At 36.4% G+C, this 13,813-nt stretch overlaps 1 protein-coding gene across 1 annotated transcript; it reads left to right on the top strand.

Annotated features, from left to right (window-relative positions):
• Positions 1–8,319: 8,319 nt before the first annotated feature.
• Positions 8,320–13,019, top strand: LOC142617303 (peroxisomal 2,4-dienoyl-CoA reductase [(3E)-enoyl-CoA-producing]-like). The gene is made up of 5 exons (XM_075790090.1): positions 8,320–8,669; positions 10,026–10,185; positions 10,767–10,936; positions 11,037–11,259; positions 12,635–13,019. Exons 1-5 carry the CDS (start codon positions 8,484–8,486, stop codon positions 12,787–12,789), a joined length of 894 nt encoding a protein of 297 aa, XP_075646205.1. The 5' UTR covers positions 8,320–8,483; the 3' UTR covers positions 12,790–13,019.
• The last annotated feature ends 794 nt before the right edge of the window (positions 13,020–13,813 follow it).

Genomic DNA, 13,813 nt, shown 5'->3' on the forward strand with positions numbered 1-13,813 from the left:
GTTCCATTACCCATTAGATTTTGGCTGATATCACAACCTCTAAGCACTATTCACGTCAGGGAAAAGGTGACATAAAGATGATTGGACAGTCCCTAGTCCATTCTCAAAAACTTGGTTCTCTTATAGAGGCCTTCAGTTGGACCTTGGTCAAAGATGAACAAAACTGGTTGTCTATTTTCAATCGTTTGCCTCTTGCTGGAGTTCTTTGGATTGGGCTTGCTCATATGGACTGGTCCCTTTGGACTGGGTTGTATTCATCTCATATTTGAACCTACAAAATGGACATCAACAACACATGTTTCCATGGGTTTTCATCCCTCATGGACTCTTATTATTAATAAATATTTTGGGTTTTCATGGATATTTGTAATGGGTCTTTGGGCAGTGAGTTGCAATATTTAAAATAATAACATGAGCTTCAAAATGCCTTTGTAAATAACATTTACTATTTTTGAAAATGATGAATTCCATATCATAAGTAATGTTTATGATTTCTAATAATCACATCATAATTTAAATGGTGAACTTGGGGGATTGAATAGTTACCATGAGTTTTGAAGATAAATATTATGGATATTGTGGTGTAAATAATGACCATACGTTTCATGGGTTTATAATATGTTATGAGATAAATATCATAATCTTCGAGATAACTTTCTATGAGCTTTTATAAAATGATTATAACTTTTCATGAGTTTTTATAAAATGATTGCCATAGTAATGTTTAAGAAAAATTATTCATCTATGGGCTTTTAAGTGAAATAATTATAACATAATATTTTTGCCAAGCATTAATAATCTTGGGCTTTTTATAAAATATTGTCAAGGTAAATTGGGCTTTTGATGTTGCTAGCGAGAACTGAGTTTCTAATGTTGCCAATTGGAATTGGGCTTTTGATGTTGCTAATAAAAATTGGGCTTTTGATAAATAATTTGCCATGAGTTTGAACCATGGGCTTTGGATATGGTATTTGAATTCAATTGATGAAATAATTTTTCATGGGTTGGAATCATGAGTTTTGATTATGGGGTTGAATCCATTGATAAAATAGCATTGTCATGAATTTGAATATGGGGCTTTAATTATGGACTTGAATCCCATTAATAAAATTGTTTTGTTATGTATTTGAATCATGGGCTTTTCAAATACTGCTAAACACAAAAATTCTTGGACTTTAGAAAGAATAAGATTTTAACTTGCTCACTAAATAATTTAGTCTTTGCAAAAATATTGGGTCTTATAGTGTTTTACATTTGTAACCCAATTTTGTGATGGAAAGGAGAATGGTTGTGGGCTAGCATAGTAATAGTAAAAAATATTTAGGTATACCTAATAGTTTGTTTGAAAAATAAATAGGTGTTATTTAAATAATATTATGTGTAAAAAAATGTACCCTAACACTGTGAAGAGAAAAAAATACTTTTTTATTATTTTATTAGGTAGTTTATATTATTTTATTAGGTTGTATATAAAAATAAAAACTGAGATATAGAGTGAGTTGCAAAATGAACTAGTAAAATAGATAAAGTAATGTTTGAGAATGCAAAATAGGTTTTTTTTTTTTTTTTTTTGCATCCCTAGATGCTAGTGCTCTGAAAATATAAACATACGCTTGTACTATTCATTTTCCTTTTTTTTTTTTTTTTTAAGCACAAAGCAAGTGAGTGGAAAAATTAGATAGAAATTTTAGCACCTATTCATGCCTATGCTCTTACATAAACAACACCACACAGTTTCACATGGGTAGTAATTACAGTAGGTTTTTTTTTTTTTGGTGTGATTTATGGCATTATTTTTGGAAGGTTGCATTAAAATTTTTTTGGTAAAAAGGAAATATCGTTAACTAGAACTAAGGGAGAATGGGAGTTACAACAATAATCCTGCTATAGTACAAACCAGCTTTGTCCGAGCTTAAAAGCTCCAAAAGATCCACAGGCAAATCATGATACAAAATAAAGGTGCTTTCTTGAACAATCCCTATCCTAGCCAACCAATTAGCACATAAGTTTGCTTCACGATAACAATTCCCAATTCAAACTTGGGCTATCTAGGAAATCAGTTGCCTTCAGTCATCAAGAAGAGGCATAACAACAAGATTAGCATAAGATGGCTTGGTGAGCAACTGGACAATAGCAATATCATCTAGTTGGATATCTACTGCATTCAATTGCAAGCTGTTGCAGAGCATAAGACCATCTCTAAGACCCCATAGCTCCGTAGTAAAACTATTTATGCAACCAAGACTCCTAGAGAAACCCCCAACCCATTCCCCTCAGTCATTCCTAATGAGACCACCACATCCAACCTTGCCCAAGCTTCCTAAAGCTAAACCATCAGTATTTAGGCGAAACCACCCGAATTGAGGCTTATCCCATCTAATTCGCATCACTTTTCTATTGCCTAAAAGTTTAGGATTCAAACCACAATGCTGAAATTCTAAGGCACGAAACAAGGCATTCTCATGCTCATTGGACTAAACACTTTGGTTTTCTAAAACCACTTCATTCCTATGCTTTCACAATAGCCAGATTGCAAAAGGAAAAACGGTTTTCCAAGGGAGTTGGTTGCTCACTCTACACCCATTATCCTTACAATTTTTTTCAAGCCAATAATCCAAGCTTCCCTCATATAAGTTACTAGTGTCATTGACTCCCAAGCGGCACCAAGTAAATCTCACAGCCTCGCAATCCCTCAACCTGTGCAGAATGCATTCAAATTCCCTTTGGCACAAAAGGCAGACATCAAAAACATTAATGCCCCTCCTTACATGACACTTTCCCACTCCAATACTGTTGTGCAAACACTGCCATATAAAGGTCTTGATCTAAGGCAAGGTTTCTAGCTTCCAAACCCACTACCCAGGAAATGCTCCTCCATCAGCCCCATAACCCGTGGCTATAGAGTAAGCATGCTTCAAATCAAAATCTCCTCTATTAGCTCTTGCCCAAGTCAGCCTATCTCCCCCTTGATCAGATCTAATAGAATAAGGAATGGAATTAATGTTCGTGAGGACCTGATTTGGAAGCTAAAAAGATAACTTGGACCAGTCCCATCCTTGTGATCCAAAGATATCCTTAACCTTAAGAGCTTCATCTTCAACAATGAGAGGGCCTTGAATGATAGCTCTTAATAAACCATTAGGCTTCCAATTATCATACCATAAACTCAAGGTGTTATTTCTCCCTGGAATCCACCTAATCCCCTTATTAAAGACTCTCCAATTTAGCTTAGCCAATAAAGCTTGGTTGCTTCCCTTGGCAGATTGGATTCCTAAACCCCCTTCCTCTTTAGGCTTAGTTACTTCATGCCAGCCCACCCAATGGATTTTTTGGGCATCATTTGTTGATCCTCACAAAAAGTTTCGATTAGCCCTATCAATGTTATCAAGCAACTTCTTCGGGAGAGCCGTGCATTGCATCACATAGGCAAGTATAGTAGTAGTGGAAGCTTGGATGAGAACAACCCTACCTGCCAAGGAAAGAAGATTGGCTTTCCAACCAGCCGATTTTTGTTGTACCCTATCCAGCACAAAGTTAAGATCCTTATTGTTGGCTCCACTGAGTTTTATGGGGGAACCGAGATACTTCCCAAGGGTGGGGGTTGAATGAAATCCTAAGATGTAAGGATTCCCTCGTATCAACATCAACATTTAGGGAAAAGTAGACCCTTGATTTGCTTGCACTAATGGACTGACTGGATCTAGCACAAAAGGCATCCAACACATCCCTTATCATCGAACAGTTAATATAATTCGCTTTAGCAAAGAGCACCAAATCATCCACGAAGAATAGGTGCGAAAAGGCAATCCCATTGATGGAGCTTTTGACTAAAGTTCAACTCTTTTCATTACATTTCTCCTCAATGAGATGACCAATAACTTCCATGCAAATGATGAATAAATAAGGAGAGAGTAGATCTCCTTGCCTAATTCCTCGTAAGGGAAGAATAGGCTCAATATTACTTCCATTAAAAAGAATGGAAGTAGATATTGACGAAGCACAGTTCATGATAAGGCTTACCAAATTATGGGGAAGGTTGGCATTGATGAGCACTTTTCAAATGAAACTCCATTCAATTTTATCATAGGCCTTTTCCAAATCCACTTTGATAGCCATGTAGTCCACCTTACTTCTCTTATTACTAATAGTAATAATGAGCTCTTGGACCACAATGGCATTATCCACACTTCTCCTACTTGGAACAAAAGCATATTGAAGAGGGAGGACAAGTTTATCAAGATGAGGTCTAGCAATTTTAGGAATCAAGACAAGATTAGTTCTATTGAGATATTCAAGAATTCTGCATTTCGTGAAGGCATTTTTAACCTTTTCCTTGACTGAATCCCCCACAATGGGCCAGAACCTTTGGAAGAAGCCTGCATGAAGGCCATCAGGTCTGGGTGCTTTGAAAGCCTTCAAGGCCCAAAGGCCATCTTTGATTTCAACATTCATGACCATAATACCCAAAATTGGACCTATCTTCATCAGATAATGCAGCTTGCCACCTAGAAGGCCAAGGGGGTTAAAGGATTGAAAACTCCAAACTAGTTGTGAATAATTTCTAAAATCCCCCTCTAATGAAATTTATAGTCCCAATTTCACTGCGAATCTACTCCCCCATGTCATTCTTCATGCAGGAAATCTTATTGCGTCACCTCCTCACAATAGTAGACATATGATGGAAGGCAGTATTACAATCACCCTCAATCAGCTTATTAATTCAAGATTTTTGCACCTTCAGTTCCTTCTCTTGGTTTAATAGGACATCAAGCTCTTTAAGCAACACTTTTCCTATCTCAAGCAAGGAGTGCGAAGGGTGTGGCTATGGCTTTTTGGATGCCATTAAGGCGAGCCATGACTCTCTTCTTTTTTCCAAAAATATTTCCAAAATGATTTTTGTTCCAATCGGTAGCTTTCCTAGAAAAATTATCTATAGATTCTTGAAGCGGTCGGTCTCGACTCCAAGCTTCCATGACAATGCCCGAAAAGGATAGGTCCGAAAGCCAAAAGCTATGGAATCTAAAAGGTCTTGGGAGGTAAATGTCAGTACTTAGATTGGACTCAAGACATACAGGACAATGGTTAGACACACATCTAGTAAGGTGAGTTACTCTAGCATCCTGGTGAACAGCATACTAATTAGGGTTGGCAAAGAAGCAATCAATCATTTCTTGGACAAGGGCATTAATATTCCTCCTATTAGTCCAAGTAAATCGAGGTCCAACAAACCTCATATCAATCATGTTACAATGGTCAAGACATTCTTTGAATTGAAGCAACCTATTGGAGCAAATACTTCTACCCCCTAATTTATCCCCCTCTACAAGAACCTCATTAAAATCCCCAGCAATAATCCAAGGCTTATTATGAAGGATAGCAGCATTTTTCAAATTATTCATAAAATACATCTTTCATGAAATTCAGGACTAGTATAAACAGCAGAGCATATGAATTCAAATTTAGAAAAGAGTACCTTAACCAAAACATGAATTTCTTGCTCTAACATGGCCAACTGAGTAACTTGGACTCTATCCGAATTCCATAGGAGCCAAAGTCCACCCACAAATCCAATAGTATCCGTGTGAATGGCCACATCAAACGGAAGTCTATCAGTGATGTCCCTAGCCTGGTCACCACCAATACAAGTCTCCATAATAATCATCATGGCTGGATCATGATTATGCACCGGCTCCCTCACATGGTTCTAAAAGGAGGGCTTTAATACTCCCCTACAATTCTACACAATAATATTCAAGACTAGGCAATGGTTAGGCGACAACATTCATCAAATGGAGGGAGGAATTTCGCTTCATCCATCAAATTCCATCCGGTCATCCACGCCACTTCTTTTGTCTATCCTCTGCCCGACATCAGAGTCACACAATGCTCTGGAATTCCCATCATTTTCTCAGCAGCAATTGAATGAATGTTGAACTCTGTAATGGGTTGAAACACTTGCAATAACTTTGTTACGTGTCATTTTCCCATGAACGTTGTCACAATGGGTTGATTTTCCAACATCCTTCTCGTGGTCAGACTTTCCTTTGGAATAATTTCGCATAGAATCGGAGTCATTGATATTTGTGGAAAAGTGTTCCAAACTAGTTTGTTCGCTGCCTTCAATCCTGAGGTGTCGGAGTGGAACTTCCACCACAAATCCTCCATCATTCCCCATGCGGCGTCTGTCAAAGGGAGGTACCCCAGTGTTGCACTAGTTGGCGTTAAAGCAAATACCAATTTCCATGCTTTCCGGATCTTGGTGTTGAACCATCCCATTGTGCGAGTGCGATAAGCCCAGATTCCTTCGATGATCACTCTCGGAATTTCCACAATCAATTTGTCCACATTGATCGCCCAAGTTTTTGCTAGAATTTGCACCGAACCTGAATTCTTCATTTAGTTGAGACTGGATTTTTGAGATGCTAGAGGACCAATCGGATAGGAAAGGCTGAATCTCTTTTGGTTTGGCAGCAGAGCTAGGTGAAGAGTGAAAAGCCTTATTTCGTGCAAGTTCTTTTTTAGCCTTAACTGAATTGGAATTTAGCTTTAGCATAGCCTTTTCTTTACTAGCATAGCCCACTCCCTCAACAAAGGTCTGACCTGGGCCCGTGCTTGCTAGCCCACCCTAGAAGGTTGGTGGGAGCTTTTCCAAAGATTGTGGGCTTGCTATTTGACTTAAACCCAGTTCGAACTGGGCTTTTCTTTTCCCATCCAAATTATTTGCAGTGCTTGGCCCACCTTTCTCCAATTCAAACTCCTTTCTTTCCAACGACTCTTTTTGCTTACCATGTTGCTGGCCATATCTTAAAACGGGTAATGAGCTCACGCTACTTTTCTTCGCCCCTCTGTTGTTTTTTCTGTGAAACTATCATCCAAGGTCCATAGGTATCATCAGATTCTACAATCTCTGAATTGTCTCAAGTCTCGGTTTAGTCCTCGGATACTGCCACAAACGAACGTGGCACCTGATCTGCTTTCTTAGTGTCTCCTAGCACAAAGGAATCTTTCAAGGAAGGTGACAGAGGTTTGATGATGTATTGACAGGTTTCTCTCCGATGACCTAGCCGCCCGCATGAGAAACAAAGCTTGTTGACTCCTTCATAGACAACTAATTGGTCATGTTGCCCTATTCGAACCAAGGTGATCAACGGCTAACTGACATCCATTTGAACACATAGGCAAGCATAACGACCCCTCGCTTCTGTCATAGTATGCGTGTCCACCCTAAGCACCGTTCCTAGTGCTCTCCCGATTTGCCAGAGAACATTTACATCATAGTATTCAATGGGCAACTTATTGAGCCTGACCCAAACTGTCACTGAGGACACCTAAGCTTCTGACGGTTTAAAATTAGCTTCCCATCTCCGGATGGACAAAAAGTGCTCACCGATAAACCACGGCCCTTTCATGAGCACCATTTCATGATCTTCCATCACCAAAAACCTTAATAGATAGAAGTCCCTACCAAGATCCACCATATCAAGTCTCCCTGATGGCTTCCATAAACTCAATAGCTTTGTATGTAGAAAGTTAAATCCTACTATTCTCCCAAACACTTTCACAATAAGTGCTTTCGCCAGGGAGCTCTGATACGCTGCTTGGTCTCTTTTGAAAGACTAATCGCAATAAACCCTTCCCTAACGTCCTCAATCTCCTCATTCGACTCAAAATCAGCATCCATTTGGCTTGAAAAGGCTAGCGTTTGGGAATAAGCTCCCGGTATTTCTCCTACAAGCTTGTCCTTGAAGGAGAGCTTGTTAGAGAAGCTGGAACCCCAACATCGAGTAAGACTATCATCAGAAATATCATTGTGTGAATCTTTAACTTTCTTAGTGCTTCAAACAAGTTCATTTTCTTTTTCTAGAGAGTGTGAGCATAAGCGTTCCATAGCAATGTTGCATTGACATTTTAGTATTTTATAGATCAGATCCATGATCCAAATTCTATTTTATTTTTGACCAAAGGGAGTTAGAATTTTTAGATTTTCTAGAGTACTCTATTAATAGATTTTATAATGTTGTAAACAAAACAATTAAGATTATTATTAGTGGAATACTAACGTAACAGAATCTAGATCATTAAATTATTAAAAAATGTTAAGATTAAAAAAAATCTATTTGGTAGGGTACGCTAGAAAATCTAGAAGATCTAAATTCTAAATTTTAATGACTATTTAACATAGATTATTTTTGCCCACTTATTTTACTATTCAATTTATTTTTACTATTATTCATGAGTCTCACCATATTTTTTGATACTATTCATAGACTATTATTTCTCCTTTATTTGCTGTAGTTAAAAACAAAAACAAAAAAATTCAATTTTAGCAAAATATCCGGTCTTCGTGTCACACTCTCTTGTAACTTAACACTTTGTGTCTTGTCTTTCCTTGGTGCCAGAAGTCTGACACGATTCCACAAACTTGTGAACTAGAGACACTGACAAACGAAGCCAGACTCACCAACCATCAGAGAGAGAGAGAGATGGAGTCACCATTCAAGGCAGAGGTATTGAAAGGGAAGGTGGCTCTGATAACAGGAGGTGGTTCTGGAATTGGGTTCGAGATTTCCACTCAGTTTGGTAAACATGGAGCTTCTATTGCTATCATGGGTCGACGCAAGCAAGTCCTCGATTTCGCTGTCTCAGCTCTTCATTCTCAAGGAATTCAGGTACTCTCTTCTGTTTTATCATCAAAGTTTTTTTCTTTTTCAAAATTTTCATCTGGGTTCTTTTAGTTCTTTGTATTTTCCTCGTGGGGTTCTTTGTTTGCTGAAAAAATCGATCATATGAGGAAAAAGATGGGTTTTTGACTCTTACCCCTTATTGAGTAGGAATTCAGGTTCATTTTCTATGTTTATCAGCTATATAGGATCTGTTTTGTTGATAAGAAAAGTTAAGAAAGGAAAAGGAAAATGAGTTTTTTGTTCCTTTTGCAATAGGTTTCCATCTGTTTTTTTTTTATAAATAAAATAATTTCTGCTTTTTGTTTGACACATCATGTTGAATGGTTAGCTTGGTCACCGAGGAAAGTGTCCAACTGTCCATGCTTTATTGTAATCATCAGTTTGCTTGGTAGGATAAATTGGATCCATGTGGTGATCTCCTATTTATTGCTTATTGTTCTTCAGAAACAGTGAGCTTATTTGATATAAACTGCTCTTTAAAATTTTTATAATAATGTGACTGAATTCAGTATGGGTATAACTTAAGTACGGTACCTTCGATGAAGGCCTTCAGGTTCCCAATTAAATTTAAACACATAATTGCATTGACCCTAAGTATCCTTGGAAAAGATAATACTTTTTGTATTTCATTGGTCAAGGCAATTTGTGTGTTTGAATTTAGTTGGGAAACTAATGCACAACACTTAAGTTATGGTACATGAAATTTATCTATTCACTATTTCCTAATAACTTAAAAGCTTTCATTACCAAAAAAGAAAAAAGAAGAAAAAAAAAACCTTAAGATTTCAAGACAATCAATAATTTATCATTGTATCTATACATGTCTTCCTGAGTTCGAACTACGAACGTTGTACTCTCCACTCTACCTCCCATTTAAGGAATTTAAATCCCACATGCTAGGCCTTGCTTATTAACATGTGAGGTGAAGTATTAGAAAAATTTAAACATTTGGGACAATCGGTAGTTTATCATACACACTATTATTTAGCGATGTCAGTTCTTTCTTAGCTTGTTTTTAAACTGGGGAAGAAGAAAATGAAAACACGAGATGTGACCAATCAATTGGTTAAATTGAAATGGATGGCTCGGTCTGCTAAGGTCCCACCAAGTTTCTGGACAACCTAAACATGCAGTTCAACTAGATCTGCCAAAGGTCCATAACTATGTTCATTGGGGTAACTGGTCGATTCCAATTAGCTGTTTTGTTTAAAGCAATGTTCATGACTTTGATATATATATATATATATTTTTTTTTTTGATGGGTAGGCATATTATGTAATTTAATACAAAATTAATTGATTGTATAGATCACAATCTTATGCTTTTTTCTGTTTTATGGAGGCTGTTGGCTTTGAGGGGGATGTTCGGAAGCAGGAAGATGCAAAAAGAGTTGTAGAGTCAACTTTCAAGCATTTTGGCAGCCTTGATATTCTTGTCAATGCTGCAGCTGGAAATTTTCTTGTGTCAGCGGAGGATTTGTCTCCTAATGGATTTCGAACAGGTTGTGTGTTGTATCTTGTGAAAATAATGGGTTTTTGTCTGATCTTTGTTTTCTTTTTTAGGTGACTTCATCATAGACATGTTTGTTAAATTTCTTCCCGTATCAAATTATGCAATTTTTTTAATAAATGATTTAGAGCTAATTTCACCTTATTCTATAAATGCTTAAATTTTGGAGTTTATTTTTTATAGGAGGGTGTTTCTTTTCCTGGACTTTTTATTTTGCTTAATGACATGATAATTTGTTTAGCTTGGGAGCTATTGAGGTCAAATTTGGTTATCTAGCTTGGATTGAGTCTTTCTAGATAACTTTATAAATTATGTAGACGAATAACTCAAAAAAATATATGATCCAGTGACTTTACTCTTTTAACTCCCAAAAAGAAGGATGACAATGAGGAAATTAATTCTGTTATTAAATAAAAATCATTGTCCTGATACTAGTAATGGTTACTTGTGTTGCAGTGCATTGTGAGCTTATTTATTTATTTATTTATTTTTCCATAAATCATTAAATAGTTTGAAAAAATGATTTGCTTTTTCTTTACAGAGTAATTAATTGGTTATAAACTTTCCCTACAGTTATGGATATTGATTCTGTTGGTACCTTTACAATGTGCCACGAAGCACTTAAGTATCTCAAGAAAGGTGGACCGGGAAGGAACTCATCTGGTGGTGGAACAATTTTGAACATTAGTGCTACTCTGCATTACACAGCTTCTTGGTATCAAATCCATGTATCTGCAGCCAAGGTTTGTCACATAAGTTTCTAAATGTTGCACATATCTGAATCTGGTGTTTAACTTCTTTTCAAATCTCTCTCTCTCTCTCTCTCTCTCTCTCTCTCAACAGGCAGCTGTTGATGCCACTACAAGAAACTTGGCCCTGGAGTGGGGGACTGACTATGATATTAGAGTCAATGGGATTGCACCAGGCCCCATTAGTGATACTCCTGGAATGAGTAAACTTGCACCGGATGAGATAAATAGCAGATCTAAAGACTACATGCCTTTGTATAAACTAGGAGAGAAATGGGATATTGCTATGGCTGCTCTCTACCTTGCTTCAGATGCAGGTCTGTAACCTTGCCCACTCATACATTTATATATCTATTTTTTTTTTTTATCGATATCATTATATCTTGAAGAATGTGGTAAATTTCGCTGGATAAGTCAATAGATAATTTATGGAGAACTATGATTGTTTCATGCATTATAGTCCATGTATCATATAATAAGGTGGCCTCCTTCCTCACCACCCACACGTCCTATTGGTTATCCTGATATTTAGAGCTTCGGAGTCTGTCCTTCTGCCTTGAGTTTATGGTTTCATTGTCACATTTGGTAATATTCTCCATTGTGTTAAAAATATGCAATTCCTATATTTTGCTCCTCAGACCATTACTCTAATTCTGAATTTTTAATAAGTATTCCTTTGATTCTGATTTATTGACTGCATAACAATTTGGAAGCATATATTTACCTTACCAAATAAATTCTTAATATGCATGGCTTGTTTAAGATTTCCTCTTTTATATAAAATAAGATGACTGGACAAAGTTGTTAATGAAAACAGATCGCCCTGTTTGGCATGCTACCTAAGTGATATTGACCATGCAAAATGCCTGAAGTCCTGACTCAGTATTTTTCTTGGAAGGAACTCATATGAGTCATTATGCGCATCTGCATTGATGTTTTAAAACGACTAGACATATGTGACCAAAAAAAAAAAAAAGCACACAGTAGAATGGACAGTTTGACCGTCTCAAATAACTTATTTTAATGTGATGGTCTGCTGTTGGTATGGCATGCAGCTTGATCATTATTCATTGATGCTTTACATCTTAGGGGATCTTTATTTAGTTTTGGGGCTCAAAAGAACGTCTACTGAACTTCATGTGAGTGTGAACTGATTTATGCTGGTTTTTTGGGCCCAAAAGTTTCTTGTTTTTAACTTCTTAACTGTTCTGAGTGAATGTAGCTTGACTACTTTGATAACTACAAAGCTTACATGGAGATCATGGCCTGTGTCTTTAGAAGTATTGGTTTAGAATTGGTAAATTGTTCAATTATTGCTGTTTTACAGACTGGCCGGCATTACAAATCTTCTTAAACCAAGTTAGTATTTGTAATGATTGCTAAGAATGGAGGAGAAGGGAGTAATTTGATTTTTAATATTTTGATGGAACCAAATCTTTTGAAATTATACTTATTAAAAAAAAAACTTTGAAATTATGTGGTTATCAAAAATACCAATTATTAGTTTCTTTTACATTGCCCTGCAATGTAGTGAAGATCTGTGTTTATACAATGAGAATTACCTCCAAATGACTGAATAAGTAGCAAGCTATTGAGATTTCTTATTATTTTCATCGTACTGGTTTTTATCATTATTTGCTATCCATCTTAGTTCTTTCTTGAATCACCTAATTATCCATATAATTTTTTAAGGTAAATTTATCAATGGAACCATTCTTATTGTTGATGGAGGGCTCTGGCTGAGCCGGCCTCGCCATCTACCAAAGGAGGAAGTTAAGCAGCTTTCACGAGCAGTTGAAAAGAGGTCTAGAGATAAACCAATTGGAGTTCCAACTAGCAAGCTGTAATCCATCCGTATAAGAATATGGTCCCTTGTGGCCTTGTTGCCCTTTTACTGGGAAAAACTATAATGAATTACATTTTGAATATTTCAAGTGTTCATTGGATGCTTTGCCAAGCGTCTTGTAGCTCAATTGGTTAGCTTCTCTTGGTATGTTCATGACATCTAAGGTTTAAATTCTCCATTTCATATTGTAACTTTCAAATTATTAATAAAAAAAATATATTGTCTACTAAATGCCTTATAAAACATGAATAATTCTCATCTAGTGGGCTCTTGTGACATTCAGTCAACAGTTTCAGACTTTCTTCCACAATAAATGATAACATTTACTTGCAAGTTCTCTTAATTCCTATTTATGACCAATAAAAGTACATCTCTGGACAAATATGTAACCTTTAAATGGCTGGATCATAATTCCAATGCACCAAAATGCAATACGTATATATGATTCTCAAGAAAAAAAAAAAAAAAAAAAAACAATAAACAAATTATAACTCCGTAAGTATAGTGACAACACCAAGAGCTTGATTGACACACTCAGTATATTTTATGGAAACATTCAGTTTACATCTTCAATTTTTGTAACTATCAGTGTATAATTATATATAGGTAACATAAAAAACTTAAACATAAAAGTGTTGTGACACAAAAAATTCTCAAATTTTTTTTTTTCCCAATTAGTGAGACGTCGTGTTGTGCTTAGTACATAATAGAAGTCGATTTGTGTTGGGTCCTTGTGAAATTCACCTAGCTTCAAATACAACTTGCCACTTTAGCAAGTTGTGATAATAATAATTGTAAGTGCACAATTGTACCCGGATCCAAAAACGAATGTTGGACTCATACCCAATGAGCCTTATACAATAAAATTTGTAAAGTATGAGTTTGAAATCTAGATTTAGGATGTTGGAAGTTCGATTGAGCGGCTAGAATGTTACAATCTGTGCAAATGATGAACAAATATGACAAATAGATCTCCTCGGACGTAAGCTGAGGATGATTCGTATAAATATTCTCTTTCTAGGTCC

The sequence above is a fragment of the Castanea sativa genome, chromosome 11 (genome assembly GCF_040712315.1).
Source record: "Castanea sativa cultivar Marrone di Chiusa Pesio chromosome 11, ASM4071231v1".
Taxonomy (NCBI): Eukaryota; Viridiplantae; Streptophyta; class Magnoliopsida; order Fagales; family Fagaceae; genus Castanea; species Castanea sativa.

Excerpts from the sequence above, each read along its gene's own strand:
- LOC142617303 (XM_075790090.1), top strand. The coding sequence starts at position 8,484 with ATGGAGTCACCATTCAAGGCAGAGGTATTGAAAGGGAAGGTGGCTCTG. Across the intron at positions 8,670-10,025 it reads TTCATTCTCAAGGAATTCAG|GCTGTTGGCTTTGAGGGGGA; the intron begins GTACTCTCTTCT and ends TGTTTTATGGAG. Across the intron at positions 11,260-12,634 it reads CTACCTTGCTTCAGATGCAG|GTAAATTTATCAATGGAACC; the intron begins GTCTGTAACCTT and ends TAATTTTTTAAG.